The sequence below is a fragment of the Myxine glutinosa genome, chromosome 4, assembly GCF_964187855.1.
Source record: "Myxine glutinosa chromosome 4, kmMyxGlut1.1, whole genome shotgun sequence".
NCBI classification, from domain to species: domain Eukaryota; kingdom Metazoa; phylum Chordata; class Myxini; order Myxiniformes; family Myxinidae; genus Myxine; species Myxine glutinosa.
The window spans coordinates 132,624,215-132,648,220 of NC_136264.1; the positions used below are offsets into that span (position 1 = coordinate 132,624,215).

Here is a 24,006-nt window from a genome sequence, read left to right on the forward strand (position 1 = left end):
GTGTCGAGTTAATTTTTTAACAGCGCATTAAATGTGTTTCCCAATCACGCTGCTCATCTTTTAAGGGTGCTTTAAATGCTCGTTTCCCAATCGCCCCATTACCGGATTTTGTCACAAGTTGTGACCACAGTGCAGTCATTCTTGTTTCTAGTACAAGTAGACACCAATCCAGGATTAACTCATTTATCATGATCCATAGCACTGCAATGGTGACATAATTTTGGACAATTTTGGTTCAATGTTTATTATGGAAGAAATCTGGTGGAGATGTTTTAGTGAAAAAAATACCAAGGCGAGTATCACAAAAACAATGAAGAGGAAATGGAAAAATAATGAGGTACCACGATGATACCATTGAACAAAAAACTACGATGTGGTCGAGTCATGTGTCATAGATAGGCAAAATGATATGTCATACTCATTGGGAAGGTTCTGGAATCTTTAAGTACATTCTGGTGAAATGAAGTTGAATTGGGAAAGAAAGCCGCCATTATAAACCATAATACAGGCCTCTGTGAGGCCTAGTCTCGGTACGCGTCAGCTGACAATATGATCAATGGATGTTATCAATTACAAGTTGGTACAAGGCCTTTTCATTTAATTTTTTGCTCGAAACGTCAGTCCAAACTCATTTTCCACGGCTTTGAGTATACTCTTACCGACGTTTCAGTTGATATCATTCAACTGCTGAAAAAACACTTGGGTTATGTTTGCTTTGTTGCTCAAATAATGTTTATTTGCATTTGCTGTAGGTTATATTTTTACCTGCGCCACCAAAGGTGGATGGAGGTTATGTTTTCACCCCTGTCTGTCTGTCCGTTTGTGAACAAAATATCTCAAAAAGTAGTGGAGGGATTCGACGAAATTTGGCAGAGATGTACCGAATGTGACAAGGACAAAATTATTAGATTTTGGTGAAGATCCGGATTCGGATTCGGCTACTAGAATTTTAAAGTGATTCTTCACCATTGGGAGATAGGGCCAAAAACGATACTTAGCAGCGTATCTCAAAAAGTTATGAACGGATTTGGACGAAACTTGGTGGACCGGTTGGGTGTGAGACAAGGAAGAATCGATTCAATTTTGGGGAAGATCCGGATCCGGATGCAACTAGTAGAATTTTAAAGTGATTTTTCACCATTGAGTGATATGGCCAACCAGGTGGAGGTGTGCTCTCTACTGAGTGTCGTTCTAGTTATTTCTCAAATAGTTTGGCCTCGAGCAATGCATACAATTAAGCCTGGGGTCGCCATAACAGTTAAGGTGGCTCGCATTAAGATCTTAGGGTCTTGAGGTCAAGCTGCTGCCGTTCTGTTAAATAACACCATGTGGGTTGACTCAGCCTGTCATCGTATCAAGCTCAGCAAAATGAGTACCAACTTACTGGGGTAATAAGCCATTCAGGTATCCTGCGTCAGAGTTGTGACCCGTCCAAGATTGTATCGTCCAAGTTATCAAGATTGCCCCGGCAGCCCAATGCGCCTCACAGCGTTAAAAGAACGGTTAAAGCCATTGTCCCTTTTTTGACAAAACCTCGAGTTGGTTGTTGTTTTACATTTTCCTCTCTGCAGTTCTGGCACCTTCAGTGACTATGATTCGACCAACCACAAACTCTTCTTTGATGTTTTGGTCACGTGTTACAACATTCCAGTAAATCGTGTGTATAAAGTTACCCTGGATATATGCAGCCACTTTCTAAGCGGTAACCACAGGCACAAAGGACACAAAACATCATAGTTCATACTTACACAGGTTCGATCGGACGAAGAAGATGAAAGTGAGACAAATCATGAAAAAACATCACCCGATGAAGAGCAAGTAGAAGGATAACAGAGCAGGAGAGATGAAAATGGGAGAGAGGAAAATATGTTTTCCTTCTTGAAGTTTAACTACAGTGCCCTTTGTGTTTGCAGCATCGGCGAGGACTTTGGGTTGCGAGCAGGAGCTCCGCCAGGAGTGTCGCTTCCAACCACAGAAGGTGAAAATGACCTGGGGTCAAAGGAGAACCGGAGTGAGCTCGGAGCCCAATGTGTACGGAGTGATGAGTTGCCTTCTGAACTTCACCCTCTGTCATGGCTTCCATCGGTGACCCTTCATCCACTGCATCCAACTGCTGTTGTGTCTCATGCTGGTAGGACCCTTTATTCATGGTCTGAGGATGAAGTTCCGTGCAGTCTGGAGTTTGGCTTCCCCTGACTGTTACCGTATTTACCTCCACCACCAAAGGTGAATGGAGGTTATGATTTCACCCCTGTCTGTTTGTTAGTTGCGAAAATAGAAGATGTTTCAAGTATATTGGTTGGTCTTGTGCGTTATTACTTGGCAAAAAAAAAAAATTGCAAGTATGTTGCTCACTCCGTTTTGTGTGTTTGTTTGTGGTGTGTGTTTGTCTGTCCGCTCACTTATACTTGCCTGCAGGTCACAATTTTAAACCGATCTTCACGAAACTTTACCAAATGGTATAGTTCGTGGTCCGCCAAAATCCTATTATTTTTGGGGTCAAAAGGTCACCATAGGCCAAAGGTCAACCACTTTTTTAAAATTTCTAAAATCCTCAATTTTCATCCGATTGACTTGAAATTTGAATAGGATATACATATCGGCGAACTGAATTCAGCCACCAACTATTTTTGAGATCAGCATAGGCCAAAAGGTCAACATAGGCCAAAGGTCAACCACTTTTTCTCAAATTTCTAAAATCCTCAATTTCCATCCGATTGACTTGAAATTTGAATCGGATATACATGTCGGCGAATTGAATTCAACCACAAACTACATTTTGAGATCATCATAGGCCAAAAGGTCAACATAGGCCAAAGGTCAACAACCATTTCAAATTTCTAAAACCCTCAATTTTCATCCGATTGACTTGAAATTTGAATAGGATTTACATATCGGCTTACTGAATTCAACCACCAACTATTTTTGAGATCAGCGTGGGCCAAAAGGTCAACGTAGGCCAAAGGTCAACCACTTTTTTTAATTTCTAAAATCCTCAATTTTCATCCGATTCACTTGAAATTTGAATGGGATTTACATATCAGCAAACTGAATTCAACCACCAACTATTTTTGAGATCACCATGGCCAAAAGTCAACAACAATTTCAAATTTCTAAAATCCTCAATTTTCATACGATTCACTTGAAATTTGAATGGGATATACACATCAGTTAACTGAATTCAACCAACAACTATTTTGGAAATCAGCATAGGCCAAAAGGTCAACATAGGCCCGAGGTCAACCGCTTTTTTCAAATTTCTAAAAGCCTCAATTTTCATCCAATTGACTTGAAATTTGAATAGGATTTTCATATCAGCCAACTGAATTCAACCACCAATTATTTTTGGGGTTAAAAGGATGCTCTACTCTACTGAGTGCCATTCCACTTTGTACTGTTTTGCCAAGTGTCGCTCTATGAGTGATTTTTCATTGTCTGTTTGTCTGTCAGTACACGTGTCTGTCTGACACGTCTGAAGTGTCTGAAGTACGATTACTTCCGGTCCCTCGGGCGACGAGGCTTGCTTCGAGCTCTCCACGGCATCGAAGTTTGAGTGTTTTCCCATTCGTGTCTTTGACGGGTTTCCGCTGGTTGTTTTGTTGTGTGTGTGTTGTTGTGTGTTTCTGTTTAGTTTTGGTTTTATGGTTGTTGCGGATTTGTGTGTGATTGGTCGTTTTTTATTCGCGCGTCGTGCGCGGCCTAGTCTTTCCGGGCTCCCTTCCCCCCGTCGGTGTTTTGTGAGTGTAAGTTCTTTCCTTCATAGCATTTGCTTGTTTCTTTGATTTTCTTTTCTCCCCCCTGCCTCTCGCGGGCATCTTACCCTTTGTCCGGCGTTTTTAAAAACAGGACAAACGGATAGACAAAGAATTATATATTGATTCTTTCTCTCCTCCCGGACACGTGCTTGTTCGCTCTCCTCCTCGTCTCGACTTGTGCCCCGCCCCCTATATCTCGTTTGCATATTGTTGGAATATGTTTAAACCGCAGCCGTGATGCTGACGCCGCCCCCTCCCCCTCCCCCCCCAGAATTTCCATGTCTTAAACGTTTCCCAGTGTGTACCCTGGTCAGAATAGGTACACCGTATCCCTGCGTGTCGTAAGAGACGACTAAGAGGGTTGGCGTCAGGAAGGGCATCCGGCCATAAAAACATTGCCTCAAAAAGAGAACCATGACAATTACAACTACATATGGGCAGGGTACAGCCCGAAGTGGAGATCGGTTTCTGAGGTTTGGGACATGGAATGTAGGGACAATGACAGGGAGATCAGGAGAAGTGGTGGAAGTATTGGTCAGAAGAAGAGTGGACATATGTTGTGTGCAAGAGATGAGATGGAAGGGAAGTGGTGTGAGAATGGTGAAGGGTAGGCAGGGACAGAAATACAAGTTTGTGTGGCAAGGGTGCCTGGAGGGCGTGAATGGTGTTGGTGTCCTGTTTTCTGAGGAGTTTGTAGACAGTGTGGTGAGTGTGACTAGAGTGAGTGATAGGTTGATGATGGTGAAAATGATGATTGGAAAGCTCTTGGTGAACGTCATCTCGGGATATGCTCCACAGGTTGGTCGAAGCGATGAAGAGAAGGACAAGTTCTGGTGTGCGATAGAGAAGCTGATGGAAAACGTGAAAGATAAGGAAGTTGTTGTGGTGGGAGGAGACCTGAATGGACATGTGGGAAGGAGTATGGATGGTTTTGAGGGAGTTCATGGGGGTTACGGATATGGTGTGAGAAATGGAGAAGGTGAAAGGATTTTGGAGTTTGCTGATGGAGCTGATTTGTTGATTTGTAATACTCAGTTCCAGAAAGAGGATAATAAGCTTGTTACATACACGTCAGGTGGGTCGACGACAACCGTTGACTACCTGATGGTGCGTAGGCGAGATAGGGGGCACCTCCGGGACACAAAGGTGATCCCGGGGGAGGAGGCTGTTTCACAGCACCACTTGGTTGTCTGCGACATAAGGGTGAAAGGTGCGAGGAGAGCTCGGCGGGTGAAGTACCAACCGAGAATGAAGGTGTGGAGGTTCAAAGAGGTGACAGTAAGGGAGGCATTAAAAGAGAGGCTGAGTAGGGTAGAGGATGATGTGGTTGAGCTTGAAAGTGGTTGGATGTCAATGAAAGCTAGTCTGTTGGGAGCCGTTGGTGAGGTATGTGGATGGACAAAAGGACCACCGAGGCACTCGGAAACATGCTGGTGGGATGATGAAGTTGGAAAGAGGATCGACGAGAAGAGGAAGAAGTTCAAGGAGTGGCAGAAGGCGAAGGGTACGGGAGCAGAAACAGCAGAGCATGAAAGTTATAAGGCAGCCAGGAAGGCTGCAAAGAAAGAGGTAGCAAAGGCGCAGGAGGCATGTAGGAAAATGTTCGGAGAATGCTTGGATTCGGAAGAGGGTCAGAAAGCAGTATTCAGGATTGTAAAGCACATAGCGAAAGAGAGCTGTGATGTGATGGGGGTGAGTTGCTTGAAGGATGAAGTGGGACAAATCGTTGTCGACCCAGATGGAATTAAAGGAAGATGGAAAAGATATATGGAAATGCTGTTGAATACAGAGAATGAATGGGATGGCAACATAGAGAGTAACCCAGTTTTAGGACCGGCAGAGAAGATAACTGAGAAGGAAGTTGAGGAAGCGATAAAAGCAATGAAGAGTGGAAAAGCGGGAGGGCCGACGGGAGTTGTGGGAGATATGTTGAAGGCAGCAGGAAGTTGGGGTGTGAAGAGAATGACAGAGATCTGTAATCTGGTGGTGAAAGAAGGCCGCATTCCAGTGGATTGGGAACTGAGTACCCTCGTCCCTCTATACAAGGGGAAAGGTGACCCTCTGGAGTGTGGCTCGTACCGAGCGATAAAGTTATTGGAGCATGGAATGAAGGTATTGGAAAGGGTGTTGGAGAGGAGGATAAGGAAGAAAGTGAAGATCGACGAAATGCAGTTTGGATTTATGCCAGGAAGAGGAACGACAGACACACTTTTCATTGTGAGGCAGTTGCAGGAGAAGTACATGGAGAAGAGGAAGAAGTTGTTTTTTGGGTTTGTTGATCTGGAGAAAGCATTCGATAGGGTTCCACGCAAAGTATTGACATGGGCATTGAGGAAGTTATGAGTGGAGGAATGGTTGATCAGAGTAGTGATGGCAATGTACAAAAGATCGCGCACAGCTGTAAGGACGAAGGACGGGAACAGTGGTGAGTTTGAGGTGAAGGTGGGAGTGCATCAGGGGTCGGTACTAAGTCCACTACTATTTGTAGCTGTGATGGAGGTGCTGGCTCAGAACGTAAAGGAGGGTTTACCGTGGGGGTTGTTGTATGCAGATGATCTGGTGTTGATTGCGGAAAGTATGGATGGACTGAAGGAAAAGATGAACAAGTGGAAGGAATGTATGGAGACAAAAGGTCTGAAGGTGAATATCGGAAAGACAAAGGTGATGGCAAGTGGTAAAGCATGTGGTGAGGTGGAAAGAACTGGGAAGTGGCCATGTGTTGTGTGCAGGAAGGGTGTCGGAGTGAACTCCATTCAATGTACAATGTGCACTGAGTGGGTTCATCAAAAATGTAGTGGTCTGAGAGGGTCATTTACCAGTGTGGCAGCTACATTCAAATGTAAGGTGTGCACAGAGGGAGCTGCAGATGGAGGAAATGTTGAGTTGGATCTTGGAGACGGCGTGAAGCTGGAAGGTGTGAAAACATTTTGCTACCTCGGAGACATGCTGAATGGAGAAGGTGGATCAGACTCGGCAACGGTTGCTCGAGTGAGATGTGCATGGAAGAAGTTTCGGGAACTGAGTGGCGTGCTGATGAGGAGGAGAGTGTCGCTGAAGCTGAAGGGAAAGGTGTATGCTGCATGTGTGAGAAGTGTTATGATTTATGGGAGCGAGACATGGGTGATGAACGTAGAGCAGCAACGAAGGCTGGAAAGGGTGGAAATGCGAATGGTACGATGGATGTGCGGAGTATCATTGAGAGAGAGGAAGACAAATGATGAATTGCAAAAGATGATGGGAATAGAGCCTGTGATTGATGCTGTGAAGAGGAACAGGTTGAGATGGTTTGGTCATGCGTTGAGGAAGGATGAAAGTGACTGGTTGAGAAGAGTGGTGGAAATGAATGTAGAAGGAAGCAGAGGACGGGGAAGACCGAGAAAGACTTGGCTAAAGATGGTGGAAGAAGAAATGCGGGCAAGGGGGTTAACAAGGAGAGATGCAGAAAATAGGGCAAAATGGGGAAGATTGTCATGGGGACCGCAAGGCTAACCCCTGCTCTAGCAGGGAAAATGGCCTTAAAATGCATGTTGTTGTTGTGTTGTTGTTTGTCTGTCAGTCTGTTTACGTCCTTTAAACATCTGTTTACGTATGTCAGTCGCCGACAGGTCACAATTTTCAACCAATCTTCACGAAACTTCACCAAATGGTAGAGTTGGTGATAAGCAAGAAGCCTATTGTTTTTGGGGTCAAAAGGTCAATAGGTCAACATAGGCCAAAGGTCACCAACTTTGTCAAGTTTCTAAAATCCTAAATTTTCATCCAATTAACTTGATATTTGAAGAGAATTTGCATATCTGGTCACTGAAGTCAACCCCCAACTATTTTTGAGGTCAACATAGGCCAAAACATCAACACAGGCCAAATTTCTAAAATCCTCAATTTTTATCCGATTAACTTGAAATTTGAAGAGGACTGGAAGAGGAAGAGGATCAAGTTCACTGAATTCAACCACCAATCGTTCTTGAGGTCATCATAGGCCAACGACCTCTTTTAGGGATTTCTCAAGTATCATGGCACGACATATTTATTACTTGCAAAATCGAAGATTTTTCAAGTATATTGCTCGGTTGCGTTTGTTATTCTGTCTGTTTGTTTGTTTGTCACCGGTCTACAGGTTACAATTCCAAACCAATCGTCACGAAACTTCACCAAGTTGTAGAGGTCGGCACAGTTGAGAAGCCTATTGATTTTGAGGTCAAAGGTTAAAGATCATCTGGAGGTCAAATTTCTAAAATCGCCATTTTAAATCCGATTAACTTAAAATTGAACAGTATTTGTATATTGGGTCAATAAATTGGAAAACCAACTATTTGAGGTCAATAGATCAAAGGTCAACTCAAGGTCAAATTTCCAAAATCATAAATTTTCATCTGAAAAACTATCAATTGTCATCCCATTTACTTGGAAATTGAACAGCATTGGCACATTGAGTCACTAAATTTGGAAACTAACTATTTTTGAGGTCAAAAGGTCAAAGGTCAACTCAAGGTCAAATTACCAAAATCAATTTTCATCTGAAAACCGTCAATTTTCAACCAATTGACTTGAAAATTGAACAGCATTTGCATAGTTCCTCACTGAATTGGGAAACCAACTATTTTTGAGGTCAAAGGTCAAATCAAGGTCAAACTTCTAAAATCATCATTTTTCATCTGAAAAACCGTCACTTTTCATCCTATTAACACGAGCTTTGATCAAGATCATCAATTTTAATCTTAATGAAATGGACAATTTGCTGTATCAATGGAAACCTTTTGGGGGGGGGGGGGTGGATTTTGCAAGTATCATGCTATTCACGACGTCTTCTTGTTGTTTGTTTGTTTGTCTGTCTGTTTGTTTGTCTGTTTATGAGTATGATATCTCAAAAAGTTATGGACGGATTTGTACAAAACTTGGTGACAGGTTGGGGATGTGACAAGGACAAATCGATTCAATTTTGGTGAAGATATGAATACAGATACGATAAAAAAAATTATTTATACGTGATTCTTCACCATTGAGTGATAGGGACAAAAACGATATATAACATGATGTTTGAAAAGGTTGTGGATGACTTGTGACAAAAAAAATTTGGTGGATGAGTTGGGTAAGTGACAAGAACAAGACGATTACATTTTGGTTCAAGTCCGGATCCAGATCCGACCTTCCAGTGGGATACAAAAGGTGAACTGCTCAGCCTGGCGGAGGTATGCTCTCTACCGAGTGCCATTCAGGTTTAATGAATGGAATGAACAGGACGTTGATCGAGGTATGCTAATTGCCGAGGGACGTAAAGAGGAGCTCACGTTTCGGAAGTTCACCCTTCATCTGAGCATGGTTATCACCAGAAATGTCAGTTCCTCCTTGTTCCTCATGGTGGTTAATTAGCATGCTTAGATCAATGTTCTGTGGATTCCATTCATTAAACTAGAACGGCACTCGGTGGAGAGCATACCTACGCCAGGCTGAGCAGTTCACCTTTTGTATCCCACTGATAGGTCGGATCTGGATCTGGACCTGAACCAAAATTGAATCACCTTATTCTTGTCACTTACCCAACTCATCCACCAAGTTTTGTCAAAAGTCATCCACAACTTCACGAGCAAGACTAGTTCTCATTCTACCATTTTAATAGCTTGTTGACCACAGTAGCAATAGCTGCTGTAGATCCATGGAACAATCATAAGAGGTATGGAGCCTCGTGTGTTTGAATCTGAAATGTTGGTGCTCAGCTTATGATCCAGCCAGCCAGTGATGGTGCAACAGCAATTTCTTCCAGTCACATGTGTTGGCTTAGCGGTTAGGGTGCCGGCTTGGGATCCTAGGATCCTGGGTTTGAATCCCTTTCGATCGCGGAATTAACGCCAGGGGGGTTGACTCAGCTTGTCATCCTTCTGAGGTCCGCAAATTGAGTACTAGTTCACTGGTAATTCCTTGTGTGTCGCAAGAGGCCACGAACAGGGTTGGTGGCAGGAAGGGCATCCGCCATAATACATTGCTTCAAAAATGGGACCACTGTGCCGAAAAAGGCCAACTCCTGCTCTGCGGGGAAAAATGGCCTCTAAAGGTGGTTGTACATGTACACATTAAACGTGCGCACACACACACACACACACACACACACACACACACACACACACACACACACACACGCGATGGCCTAAAAGTATGCACCTATGCCTCTGAGCTGTCGAGCCTGGATTCAAATCTCGGCCCAGTTCAAAACTGTCATGCTGGTTTTTTTGCAGTCAGGGCGAGGTATGAATTTGTGTGGCGTTCCTCAGATGGACGTTAAACTGGGAATACAGTCTGCCAGCATTAGTTGGTGGACGTTAAAGGTCCCACGTGTATTTTGCGAAGAGTATGCGAGATAGCGCCGGCACCCTGGTCAAGTTCCAAAAATCTGCCAAAACCTCCAGAGGGCTTTGCATGAGCGGCTCAGCCACACCCTCAGCCAGTGGTGTTACTCGCAAACGTCGTGCTCCTCCGGAAGAAGAACGAGATGCACACTTGTGATACATCAATCTGCTTCGAGGAGAACATGACTAATAAGCACAGGAGTAGAAAAAGGACAAAGTAATACATAATGTGGAATTGAACCTCATGTCATATCCTCATAATACAAGTGCGACATAGGCATACTACACAGGCCACCAGGTAGTCGTTATTATAATGATGTCTTGCGCTAACAATTAATGCTTTGATACTCCATCAGTCTGTTGTACCAGATTGCATTGTACCAGAGAGTAACAGCATGGTTGTGTTGTTGTTGTTGTTGTTGTATAGCCCCAGACAGTTCTCTCGGCACGGATACAGCCGATCAATGTCGCAGGAGCGACCAAGAGATCCCCCATATCCAGGATGGTGTAACCCTGCCTTCACCAAGTCAGGACCACGACAGAGAGAAAGAGAGAAAGAGAGAAAGAGAGAAAGAGAGAAAGAGAGAAAGAGAGAAAGAGAGAAAGAGAGAAAGAGAGAAAGAGAGAAAGAGAGAAAGAGAGAAAGAGAGAGAGAGAGAGAGAGAGAGAGAGAGAGAGAGAGAGAGAGAGAGAGAGAGAGAGAGAAGAGAGAGAGAGAGAGAGAGAGAGAGACTTTTGACTTTTGTGCCTTTTTATTATAAAAATACAAGCCATTTCACAAAGCGGTTGTAAGCAAAGCAACCAGTTTAAAGAAACATTTTGTAAGGATCATGAATTCACCAAAAGGAGCAAATGATATTTAAAGGAAACCAGCAAGTATAAAAATTTTACAAACCAAAGGTGAAGACACAAACAAAACCACAAACAATTTTTAAAGGAAATGCTCATGCAAGAGCTATGACCACATCAAGAGCAAATTAAACGTTTAATTAAATTAAGCGAAACATTGAGAGAGGGAGAGAGAGAGAGAGAGAGAGAGATATATATATATATATATATATATATATATATAAGAGGGAAAAGGTCGGTCCAAGGGGACCAATTGGGCCCTGACAAATCCGGGCAGCAGGGAAAAATGGGGTAAAGATTTGGCCCCCAACTTGCGTTGGGGGGTTCAAAGAGCACCACGAAGAGGCGTTCCCAATAGTGTCATGGCTGTGTTCAGCTCTTCTGTAGAAATCTAGTGAGTTGAAAAAGAAGTTCAGGCATTTTTACCATTGCTGTGTTTTTCCATATCTTAAAGATTTTTCCATAAAGACATTGATTTTGGCAAAATAAAAATTTCTCCTGGTTTCTAGTACAGTATATGAACTAAAGAAACCAATTGCGAATTCAGTCGAACCATTCATGGGGATATCTGAAACAACCCAGGAAGTCATTCAGTCAATCGCAACGTTCAAAGACCGTCACGTGACTTTCACTGACGTTCCATCAAGTTTCCCATTGGATTGTGTCAAATATTTTTATTCACTCATCGTGGCCACACACACATGTACAATTTATCACTTAAAGCCAAAAGACGTGGTTATACAAAAAGATTGCATCAACAAATACCCCCAATACCCATACCAATACCAATACCAATACCAATACCAAGCAATATTTAGCAATGTTGGTAAGTGGACAACTTTCAGGATTTAAGGATAACTCGAAATCGACCAAAATTCAACTTTGAGACATGCCAACACTAACAGAGACCCATGCAGTACCTCTTTGCATGCAGGTGTGCATTGAGATTCTAGATTGCACTTGCCTGGACTTGCAGAGGTATAATTACTTGCATATCATTAACATAGATTTAGCATATATCAATTCGGCAAGTAAAGTGGGCTCATAGAATGTACAATTTATCCTCTAAAGTATTAAACAAGGAAAAAAGTGATAGATTGAAGGTTGGTATACTATATTCCCAGTATACCACTAGTGAAAAGAACAAATAAATAAAGAGTACGGTACATTGCCTACCAGGCCCTGCTTTCAGCTGTACTGACGTTACTTTGGAGTCGTATCACTGTGGTCACAGAAAAGCGGGTTTAACGGTACAGGTGTGCTTGTTTAAACATACGCACCTGGCATAGCTTTGTCCATGCAGCTGAAAAGTGCTGAGAAAGACAATCAGGCTGACTCAGAAAAAAAGACATGTTGTACGTGCTTTATCACTCACGGCCTTTATGCCATTTACCTTGCCACGTTCTAATGCCACCCTTGTTCCAACCCGGCAGGTCCATCACCTCGCCCATGGGTGTCTCCCGTTCGGCCTCCAATGCCACCTTACCCTACTCCAACTTCACCGTATTGTGGAGGAGCTTATGTTGGATCCCAGCATCCATCGTTCACTCTCCCTGCTCATCCACTTCCTCGCTCGCCGGTGAGTATATTTGAGTGTCAATCAGCACTGAGACTGCAAACATGTATCTGCAAACAAATGCAAACAAACAAACACTGCAAACAAAAATGTCTCCAGTATCCAGGCTGCAATTGTAAGCATGGAACCAAGGCTTGAAATACAGAACCATGTGCAAGGTGGAGGAAGTCTTGGTAACTCCAAACGGTATAATCTTATAAATGATGAAAAGAAAAGTACAAAGACCGAACGCACCGTCCTGACTTAAGGAATGCTCACGCCAAAAACTTTGCTAGAAAGATCTATTGACATAGCTAAGGATGTTCATTGTTCTCTTCCACTGGCAGGAGTTCAAAAAACATTGCTCTGCTACCCACATGTCACCGAATGCAATATATGTTGTTGTGCACAGTTGCCATGTAATCATAAGGACGAGGACTCTTGTAAATTAATTAATATTAAATAAAAGGTTCTTCCATTTTTTGTCCACCATAAAAGTAATTATCAATAATTCAGGACATTTGCAACATGACAGCATGGCCTATGAAGCTTTTCTTTTTACCCAAAATACCTTGTACGTCCTTTTGTTTATTTGCAGTACGATGTGGGACGGAGCCTTCCATCATCCCAGCACGCCATGCAGCTTACCTCCCAACCTCAATACACCCCCCAGTATCAGGTTAAAATTACAGGACGGTCTTCTCCACAGTTGTTTTGCTGCTTTCTCTCGTTATTTTTTCCCATTATTGCACCTCGACACCATCTCTAAGCCCCATTAACTTTTACCTCTTCTACGAAATGTTTTGTTTTTCCCTGTCCTAAATTCTTCAATCATATTGTTTTGCACCTCATCCCTTTTCTTCTATTTCTATTCCTCTTATCCTCCCCTTTATTGATCCACTTCCTTCCCATCCATCAGTTCTCTGAACCAGGTCCATTTCGTTACCGTCCTATGTTTGGAGCACATAGAACATTCCCTTACTCCTCCAATGACATCCGGCCCTTCCCCAAGCCAATCTACTCTTACAGGTAACTTATATGTCATAACCAACACAAGATAGATGGACACATCGTCTTAAAACGATGTAAATAAAAAAAACAAATTAAGCAACAATCAATGTCTTGTAAATGGATTTAAATGTTTAATTTCGAAGAGCAACAAGTTGTTTGTATTTCTTTCCTGAAACCCTTTCAGCAAAGACTTATTTGCTCTGATGTATGTATAAATTTACCCACCTCACCTGCAGCTCTTATGTTCTTCCAGGCCTCTTTCCTGAAAAATGTTCTTTCCTGAAACTCTTTATGACGTTCTTCCAAGCCTCTTTCCTGAAAAATGTTCTTTCCTGAAACTCTTTATGATGTTCTTCCAGGCCTCTTTCCTGAAACTCTTTATGACGTTCTTCCAGGCCTCTTTCCTGAAAAATGTTCTTTCCTGAAACTCTTTATGACGTTCTTCCAAGCCTCTTTCCTGAAAAATGTTCTTTCCTGAAACTCTTTATGATGTTCTTCCAGGCCTCTTTCCTGAAAAATGTTCTTTCCTGAAACTCTTTATGATGTTCTTCCAGGCCTCTTTCCTGAAAAATGTTCTTTCCTGAAACTCTTTATGACGTTCTTCCAAGCCTCTTTCCTGAAAAATGTTCTTTCCTGAAACTCTTTATGACGTTCTTCCAAGCCTCTTTCCTGAAAAATGTTCTTTCCTGAAACTCTTTTTGACGTTCTTCCAGGCCTCTTTCCTGCAAAATGTTCTTTCCTGAAACTCTTTATGATGTTCTTCCAGGCCTCTTTCCTGAAAAATGTTCTTTCCTGAAACTCTTTATGATGTTCTTCCAGGCCTCTTTCCTGAAAAATGTTCTTTCCTGAAACTCTTTATGACGTTCTTCCAGGCCTCTTTCCTGCAAAATGTTCTTTCCTGAAACTCTTTATGACGTTCTTCCAAGCCTCTTTCCTGAAAAATGTTCTTTCCTGAAACTCTTTATGATGTTCTTCCAGGCCTCTTTCCTGAAAAATGTTCTTTCCTGAAACTCTTTATGATGTTCTTCCAGGCCTCTTTCCTGAAAAATGTTCTTTCCTGAAACTCTTTTTGACGTTCTTCCAGGCCTCTTTCCTGAAAAATGTTCTTTCCTGAAACTCTTTATGATGTTCTTCCAAGCCTCTTTCCTGAAAAATGTTCTTTCCTGAAACTCTTTTTGACGTTCTTCCAGGCCTCTTTCCTGAAAAATGTTCTTTCCTGAAACTCTTTATGACGTTCTTCCAAGCCTCTTTCCTGAAAAATGTTCTTTCCTGAAACTCTTTATGATGTTCTTCCAGGCCTCTTTCCTGAAAAATGTTCTTTCCTGAAACTCTTTATGATGTTCTTCCAGGCCTCTTTCCTGAAAAATGTTCTTTCCTGAAACTCTTTATGATGTTCTTCCAAGCCTCTTTCCTGAAAAATGTTCTTTCCTGAAACTCTTTATGATGTTCTTCCAGGCCTCTTTCCTGAAAAATGTTCTTTCCTGAAACTCTTTATGATGTTCTTCCAGGCCTCTTTCCTGAAAAATGTTCTTTCCTGAAACTCTTTATGATGTTCTTCCAGGCCTCTTTCCTGAAAAATGTTCTATCCTGAAACTCTTTATGATGTTCTTCGCACTCGAATAGCTCAGCTATAAAACAGGTCAAAAAAATTTTCACATGCAAAGTTGGAGAAGTTCCATACTGGACCTTGGATCTCCTCTGGGACTGTTTCTAACTGCCTCAAGTCCGGGATCTATAAAGTTTGCTTCTTTTGAATTACCAACTGTGTTTCTCATTATCTCCACTTTAGCCTGCTCTGTGTGCTTTATTTGCTTTTTTTTTGTTTCAATCGAACAACAGGCAGAGTCAAAAGATTTTTCCTAAGTGGCCATATACTCTTTACCTGTACAAATATGGCAGAAATATTGACCTCCCATATGTTGCCCTCTTCCCACTCTTCACATCAGTGTGAGGTACACTTTGGAACTTTGCCTCCACTTTAATAGCATCGTGCAAGAGTATCGCCCACCATTATTCCTACTCAGGGAATCAAAAGTATTTGGTTCCAGTAACAAAGCAGAGTGGAAAGTACTAAGTGTGTGAGAATTATATGAAGAAACAAATTATTTATGGAATGTTGTAACTGTATCAAATAACAACAAGAAAGAGAAATCAGAGATTGCAGACCCTCACCAGGACGTGTTTGAGTGGTGTTTATTTAGCTGCTGTGTTTGTGTGGTTTATTGACGATGTAGGTTTATGTTCAATCCAATATGGCTGCCGAACCACGTGATCGATGACGTCATCAATTTAATTCCCCCGTACAATTTTTGGGTAGCTCATGCTCAAAGAAATTTCAAACTGAACGGATCAAGCGTTCTACTTGTCCAATTATGACTTCATTATGAAGGGACTGATGACATCATGAGTATATGTTGTTCCCCATTGGGAGTACTTGACAATGAGCCATGTTTAAATTTTTCTCGGCGCGGTTTCTGGGATGTAGAGGTGCAAAATTTTTAGGTTTTTTTCCAAGATGGCGCCCGTACCACGTGACATATGACGTCATAATTATCATTAAAATTCTACAGGAGGATGCGCTCCTGTGGTGAAAATTAATTGGCAATCGGACCAACGGTTGCAGAGAAAAGCATACTCACGTTCTGTGCGGACAAACAAACAGGCAGACAAACAAACAGACAGATAGACAGACAGACAAACAAATGGACCCAAATGCAATACCCTTTCCTCTGGTGAGGTTAAGAAATGTATTAAGTGCATGGAGTGTCAAAGAAACGCATGGACACAAACATTTCGTTGATCTCTTTCATCTCAACCACCATCAATGATCTCCACATTATGCTAATCATGCTCTGAGGATAATTTCTCGATTCTCCAAAGTGTAAACAGCAATAAAAACCTAAAATTAAATACAATTTGCCATCCATATTCAGTTGTGGATTCTTCATTATGCCAGATGCACCACTGAACAAGATGGCAAACTTTTTGACCACCTCTCGTAAGTCCATATTTAATGTTGTTGACGTGAAAGGCATTACAAGATTGCATACAATCATTGTAAATATTTCTGTCATTTACAAAAAGTATTTCTTGAAATTAAATGTCAATTATGGTGCTTTTAGAAGGTATCATGTTTCCTTTATGACATACTCATTATATTTATATTGGGATATACATTGTATTACAGGCATTGTATTACAATGTATATCCCAATGTAAATATAATGAGTATGTCACAAAGGAAACGTGATACTGTGGCGTACACGAAAGCCCACTGGCGTGGTGACACCATTCCGCGCACCAAGTGGGCGGCGGCCACGCCCGAGGGGTAGGCGTGGCCTCAGGATAAACACCGGGCGCGCAGCCCGGAGCGCGCCAGTGCTACAGTGACCTCTTTGGAATAAAGAACTATAAACATACCGCGTTGTCCGCTTCCTCCTTGGTAGCAAGTCACGCGCGTAGCACCGCGTGCTTCAATACCTTCTAAAAGCACCATAATTGACATTTAATTTCAAGAAATACTTTTTGTAAATGACAGAAATATTTTTGGGGAAAACACTAAAAAAAAAAGTTAACATGGTTATATATCGATAATAAATCGATAATATTCACAAAAACAACCTCTCCACACCTGTATCTATTCATCCTGTACCTGTTCGTACCCTCGCCCTTGCATACTTAACTCGAGGGTTCATAGAACACTTTACCCTACACAGTGTTTAGGTATATAATTCAATTGAAATAAAAGATTGATTTTAAAGGTTGTATTAAAAAAACTCCAGGCCTTTAGCACCGTTGATCCTGTATTATACACCACTAAAGCGCGGTGTTACGCGCGCTGTTTGTAAACAAGGAGGAAGCGGACAACGCGGTAATTTGTAAAAGTCTTTATTCAAGAGCTCACTGTAACACTGAACTCTCAGGGCTGCGCGCCCCGTGTATATCGTGAGGCCACACCTCTCTCCCGGGCATGGCCCACCCCCACTCGGTGTGCGGGATGATGTCACCACGTCAGTGCTTTCGTGTCTGCCACACGCGCCCCCCCAGAATCCCCGCGCACCTGAAGGGCCAGTTTGCGGGGCAAACGGATGACCCGGCCGAAGCGCCCCCTGGCGACTGGCGGCGTCTGGGATGCAGGGATGCCATCTGGGATGCCTCCGGCTGCCCCTGGGATGGGTGCAGGACCGGGGGGCGGCGTGGCGGCGGTGCCGGGGGTCCGCCCGCAGGGGGGCGGCCCCGACGCGGGGGTCGGGCCACTGGTGGTGGATGGTCCACGTCGAGGTGGGCCGGCTTGAGGCGGTCCACAGAAACGCAGTCAGGAGTACCGCCGATGTCCAGGGTGAAGTGCTTCACCCCGGTCTCCAGCACGCGGAAAGGCCCGTCGTACAGGGGCCGCAGTGGTGTCCGGTGGGCATCGTGGCGGACGAAGACGTACTCCGCCGTGCGAAGCTCCGGGGCGACGTGCATCGGTGGGTGCCCGTGGCATGCCGTTGGCACCGGGGCGAACCTCTGGGTGGTCTCCTGCAGAGCGGAGCGCTGCTGTGCCGCGGACCATGGTGCCGTGGAGTCGGGGAGGAACTCGCCCGGCACCCGCAGCGGTTGCCCGAAGACCAACTCCGCCGCGGATGCGTGCAGGTCCTCCTTGGGCGCCGTCTGGAGGCCCAGCAGGACCCAGGGGAGCCTGTCGACCCAGCCGCCATCGCGGAGGGTGGCCCGGAGCGCGGCCTTCAATGAGCGGTGAAATCGCTCACACAGGCCGTTAGCCTGGGGGTGGTAGGCCATGGTTCGGTGCAGCCGGACCCCGAGCCCCTGCGCGACCGCCCCCCAGAGCTCCGAGGTGAACTGGGGGCCGCGGTCGGACGAGATGTCTGAGGGGGCGCCGAACCGGGCGACCCAGGTGGCGATGAAAGCCTGCGCGACGTCCGCCGCCGTCGTCGATGCCAAGGGCACGGCCTCCGGCCACCGGGTGGTGCGGTCCACCATGGTGAGGACGTGGGTGAAACCCCGCGAGGGGGGCAGAGGTCCCACCAGGTCCACGTGGACGTGGTCAAACCGGCGTTCCGGCACCGTAAACAGGGCCAACGGGGCCTGGGTGTGCCGGTGCACCTTGGCACGCTGGCACGCGAGGCACGTCCTGGCCCAGCCGCGGACGGCCTTCCGGAGGCCATGCCAGCCGAATTTGTCGGCGATCAACCTTTGGGAGGCCCTCGCGCACGGGTGGGACAGGCCGTGGATGGCGTCAAGCACCTGGCGCTGCCAGCCCGCGGGCACGATGGGGCGAGGCCACCCGAGGGAGACGTCGCACAAGAGGGCCGCGCCCGCGCCGTCGAACGGCACCTCGGTGACGCGAAGGCCCGTGACGGCGGTCCGCAAGGCCTGGACGTCGGGGTCAGCGGCCTGTTCCGCTGCCATCCGGGCATAGTCGATGCCGAGGTGGACTGCGTGGGCGACGGCCCGGGAAAGGCAATCCGCCACCGGGTTGTCCTTCACCGCGACGTGCCGGATGTCCGTCGTGTACTCGGACACGGCCGAGAGGTGACGCTGCTGCCGGGCCGACCACGGCTCGGTGACCTTGCCCACCGCGAAGACCAGCGGCTTGTGGTCGACGAAGGCCGTGAACGCACTGCCCTCGAGCAGGTGGCGGAAGTGCCTGACCGCCAAGTGAAGCCCGAGCAACTCGCGGTCGAAGGTACTGTAACGGCGTTCGGGCGGGCGAAGCTGCCGGCTAAAGAACGCCAGCGGTTGCCAAGCCCCACGCACCCATTGCTCGTGCACCGCACCCACCGCGTAGTCCGAGGCGTCGGTGGTGAGGGCGATCGGCGCATCGGGCGCCGGGTGCGCGAGCATGGTGGCGTTAGCCAAGGCGAGCTTCGCGCCCGTGAACGCCGCGTCCATCTGCTCGGTCCAGGTGACGTCGCCTTTGCCCAGCTTACCTCGGAGAGCTTCGTGCAGGGGGCACAGGAGCTGGGCGATACGGGGCAGGAACCGATGGTAAAAGTTCACCATGCCCAGGAACTCCTGCAGCCCCCTGATCGTGCGGGGGCGCGGAAACCCCTTCACCGCCTCCACCTTGGCCGGCAGGGGGACGGCTCCATGCCTGGTGACGCGGTGCCCCAGAAAATCGAGTTCGGCGACGCCGAACCGGCACTTTGCGGGGTTCACAATCAGGCCATGCTGGCCCAGGCATTCGAAGAGCGTGCGGAGGTGGTGTAGGTGCTCTTCGCGGGACGCGCTGGCGACAAGGATATCGTCCAGGTAGACGTATACAAAATCCAAGTCGCGCAGGATGCTGTCCATCAGCCGCTGGAACACCTGAGCCGCATTCTTCAGACCAAAGGGCATGCGCAGGAATTCGAAGAGTCCGAACGGCATGATGACCACCGTCTTCGGGACGTCCTCCGGCCTGACGGGGACCTGATGGTAACCGCGTATGCTCCACCTTCGAGGAGAAGGACATGCCCGCCAAACGGGCGGAAAAGTCCTGAATGTGGGGGACGGGGTAGCGGTCGGGGGTGGTGGCGTCATTGAGACGGCGATAGTCCCCGCACGGTCGCCATCCCCCGCCGGGCTTCGGCACGATGTGCAGCGGCGACGCCTAAGCACTCTCCGAGCGCCAAACGATGCCGAGTCGCTCCAGGGTAGCGAACTCCGCTTTTGCTACCGCCAGCTTCGTCGGCTCGAGGCGGCGTGCCCGGGCATAGACCAGTGGCCCGACGGTGGGGATGTGATGGGCCACCCCGTGCTTGATGGCCCCCGCCGAGAACGTGGGCCGCGTGAGGGCCGGGAAGCCGGCGAGGAGGCGGGTGAATTCGTCCGCTGCCGGAAGCGTACAGATCAACATGGCCGGAACCGAACCGTTCAGCAAGCCGCTTGGCAAGCCGCTCGGTGAGCCGCTCAGTGGGCTGCTCGACGAGCTGGGCAGCGCACAAGCGAGCGAGCTGAACGTCTCGGCCTGGACAAGACGTCTGTGCTTTACGTCGATCAGGAGCCCATTTGCGCACAGGAAGTCCGCGCCAAGCAATGCCATGGGCACGTCGGCGCTGACGAACGACCATCGGAAAACCTGCCCTCCGAACCGCAGAGAGGCAGCGTTTTCCGTACGTACGGATGGGCGTCCCGTTTGCGGCAAGCAGCGTGGGGCCCCCGCCCGCGGCGTGCTTGTCCGACGTACCGGCAGGAACGACACTCACCTGCGCTCCTGTGTCGCACAGGTAATGGCACCCGGATAAGGTGTCCGTGATGAACAGCAGGCTGTTCGAACGGCCGGCGCTCATTGCCACTATCGAGCGCCGGCCCGGGCGTTTCCCAACCTGTTGAAGGAGCATGGCGGATGACACTGTCGAGCCTCGTGGCCGAACTTGGCGTGGAACCAGCACCAGGTGGTGGAGCTGGAGGAGTGCGGCTGGCTCCGCCAGGCCGGCGGAGTTAGCGGTGTTCCCCGCGGTGGCGGTTTTCGCCGCGGCGGTTGGGCGGGGCGTGGCGGCGGCCACAAGGTGCGTATCAGCATGCTGCGTATGCTGTGTAAGCTGATGCTGTGGATCAGCATCATCAGCAGCATCATCAGCAGCATCAGCCTCGAGGTCCGTGACGGCCGCACCGACTCTCGCCCGCGTGTCCGAAGCCACGAAGTACCTGTCCGCCGCGGCGGCCAATGCTCGGGGTTCCGTTAGCACGGTCCCGGCCAACGCGAGGCGTACCTGTGCTGGAAGTTGGCGACGGAAAAGCGCCCGGAATAGAGAACCAGGGGCTTCGTCGCCCAACAGTGACAGCATATGGTCCATTCGGACCGATGGGCGCATGTCGCCGAGCTCGGGGAGATCCAGGAGGCGGTCGGCCCGTGCGTCCTCCGTGAGGCCGTACGTGGCTAGGAGCAGCCGCTTGAGTGCCTCGTACTTGTGGCCGTCCGGTGGGTGTCGAAGGACGGACACAACTCGAGCGGCCGTGCCGGGCCCGAGTGAGGCGACGACGTGGCAGTAGCGCGTGTCGTCGTGGGTGAGGCACCGAAGCTGAAACTGGGCTTCGGCTTGGACGAACCAAACTTCGGCCTGGGCCTCCCAAAATTCGGGAAGTTTAATCGACATCGCGTTGTTGGCCATGGCAATGGCGTCGTGTTTGGAAGGATCGCTACGGCAGATCCAACTTCGAGGGTCACCAGTAAAGCGCGGTGTTACGCGCGCTGTTTGTAAACAAGGAGGAAGCGGACAACGCGGTAATTTGTAAGAGTCTTTATTCAAGAGCTCACTGTAACACTGAACTCTCAGGGCTGCGCGCCCCGTGTATATCGTGAGGCCACGCCTCTCTTCTGGGCGTGGCCCACCCCCACTCGGTGTGCGGGGTGATGTCACCACGTCAGTGCTTTCGTGTCCGCCACACCACCTTATTTAACATGTACAAGTACTGCAAAACTAGAGGTTTTTCGAAGCGATAAGAAGGTGATTTGTGTTCTACAGTGTTCAAGTATATAACTAAATTAATACAAAATAAAGATTGTGACAGTAGTATAAAAAATTAATTCCGGAAGTTTACCGCCGTTTTGCCCAGTGTCTATTACACCACTCTATCTAACACTACATTAGTCCTTCGTGCACGTTGTTTGTGTACTTTATGACATCCTTAAAACAGTAAGTTTCCTGTTTGGAATGATTTTCAATTTTGTATGACTGCCAGACAGGCAGACAGAGTAAAAATATTACGTCACTCCTCTCTGCGCATGTGCAATTGGGATGAATTCAGAGCCAAATAACTGCTAAGCTACAGGTTCGTTTTCCGATTTGTGTTCCAATTGGTGTTCAAAATATAACATTCAATTGAAATGAAGTTGTTCCTCGATCATAAACTGACATTTGTGGGTGGATGGACGGACAGAAAGAAGTGAACCAATTGCTTAAACCCACTTTTTGCTTCACGTGCACAGTGTAATAAATGTATGATTCCGATGACAAACAGCATATTCAGTTTATCTCATTGGCTTGGAAGAATCATGTGACTTCTGACGATTAGGGTCAGGGTTGGAGGTTTGGATTAACCCCCACCACAATTTGCATCTTTGCATGGCATTGTTCTGAAGTCACATTGTTCTGAAGTTTTGTAGTAGATCCTAATTTTAATTTTTGTATGCACCCTGTGGCTGCTAGTTGCATCATTGATGGGAGCGCAACTGGGCCGCTGATGCAGTGCCCTCTCTTCTTAGTAAGCTGGTACCGTAAAATGGGGAGAATAGGGACAGCAAGGTGAATAGGGACACAAACTGAAAAAAAGTTCGGAAACTCTTTTCGCTGAAAATTGATAACCATACTGATTTGTTGATATTTGGGTTGAAAGTGTTCTCTTGTTTTTTTAAAAAGCAACTTATAGTCCCTTTAACCCCATATATGGGTTAAATAGGAATAAATAGGATTTTTATGGCTCTCCCGATTCACCCCGTTTTACGGGTGAATAGGGACAGTCACTAATACAAAAAAATAATAATCAAGAAACAATCCTGAGTTTCCAACTTATTGCTAAATTGATAGCTCAGATGGATGCACATAATATGCACCTGTGGCGGGCACAAGGGTCAATAATTCCACGCACCAGTGGGTGGCGCGAGCGTCCAGGCGGGGAACTGAAATGCATGCCCCGCCTTTCGGCCGATCGGCCACGCCCGGGGGCAAGGCGTGGCCTCGGGACATATATGCGGGCTCTAAGCTCGAGCCCGCCCAGTGCTGATATGTGAGCTTGTAATAAAGACTCTTGTTTGTATCCATGCGTTGTGGCCTACCTCTCTGGCAATCGAGTCGTGTGTGCACAGCACCACACTGGTGACCCCGATTGGTTCAGCCGTTGCTGACCCCCGAACGCGCCATGGCTACCAACGCCGTCGCAATCAAACTCCCGGAGTTTTGGGAAGCGCAAGCCGACGTTTGGTTTGTGCAAGCCGAAGCTCAATTCCAACTCCGGGGCATCACTGCAGACGAGACCCGGTACTACCACGTGGTCGCCGCCCTCGGGCCCGGCACTGCCGCCCGCGTCATGTCCATCCTTCGGCACCCGCCGGGCGACTACAAGTACAAGGCGCTCAAACGTCTCCTCCTCGCCACGTTTGGGCTCACGGAGGTCGAACGTGCCGACCGCCTCCTGGACCTTCCCGCCCTCGGCGACACACGACCATCCGTCCGGATGGATTTCATGCTGTCCCTGCTTGGAGACCAGCACCCGGATTTCTTGTTCCGCACACTTTTCCTCCGCCAGCTACCGATACAGGTGCGCCTCGCGCTGGCCAGTTCCAACATCAGGGAAGCCCGCGCCCTGGCCGGAGAGGCCGACAAGTTTTTTGCGGCCTGCGACACGTGGTCGGTTTACGGTGCTGCCATAGTGGATCCCGGTGCAGAGGCTACAGCGCCCCTGGCTTCCCTCGTGGCCGCTGCTGCGCCCCGTCCACTACCGCCACCACCACCACCACCGCCGCCGGCACGGCCGACACGGCCGCCATCACCGCAAACCTGGTGCTACTACCATGC

General features: G+C 47.3%; 1 protein-coding gene across 3 annotated transcripts in view; it reads left to right on the top strand.

Annotated features, from left to right (window-relative positions):
* LOC137425239 (forkhead box protein N4-like) overlaps window positions 1–24,006 on the top strand; it is an 89,584-nt gene that overhangs the window by 32,564 nt on the left and 33,014 nt on the right. For all 3 annotated transcript variants that reach the window (XM_068113453.2, XM_068113456.2, XM_068113454.2), the window contains exons 3-6: window positions 1,914–2,131; window positions 12,376–12,521; window positions 13,096–13,176; window positions 13,417–13,526. In XM_068113453.2, coding sequence (XP_067969554.1) covers window positions 1,914–2,131; window positions 12,376–12,521; window positions 13,096–13,176; window positions 13,417–13,526 — 555 coding nt within the window. The remainder of the gene's footprint in view (window positions 1–1,913; window positions 2,132–12,375; window positions 12,522–13,095; window positions 13,177–13,416; window positions 13,527–24,006) is intronic.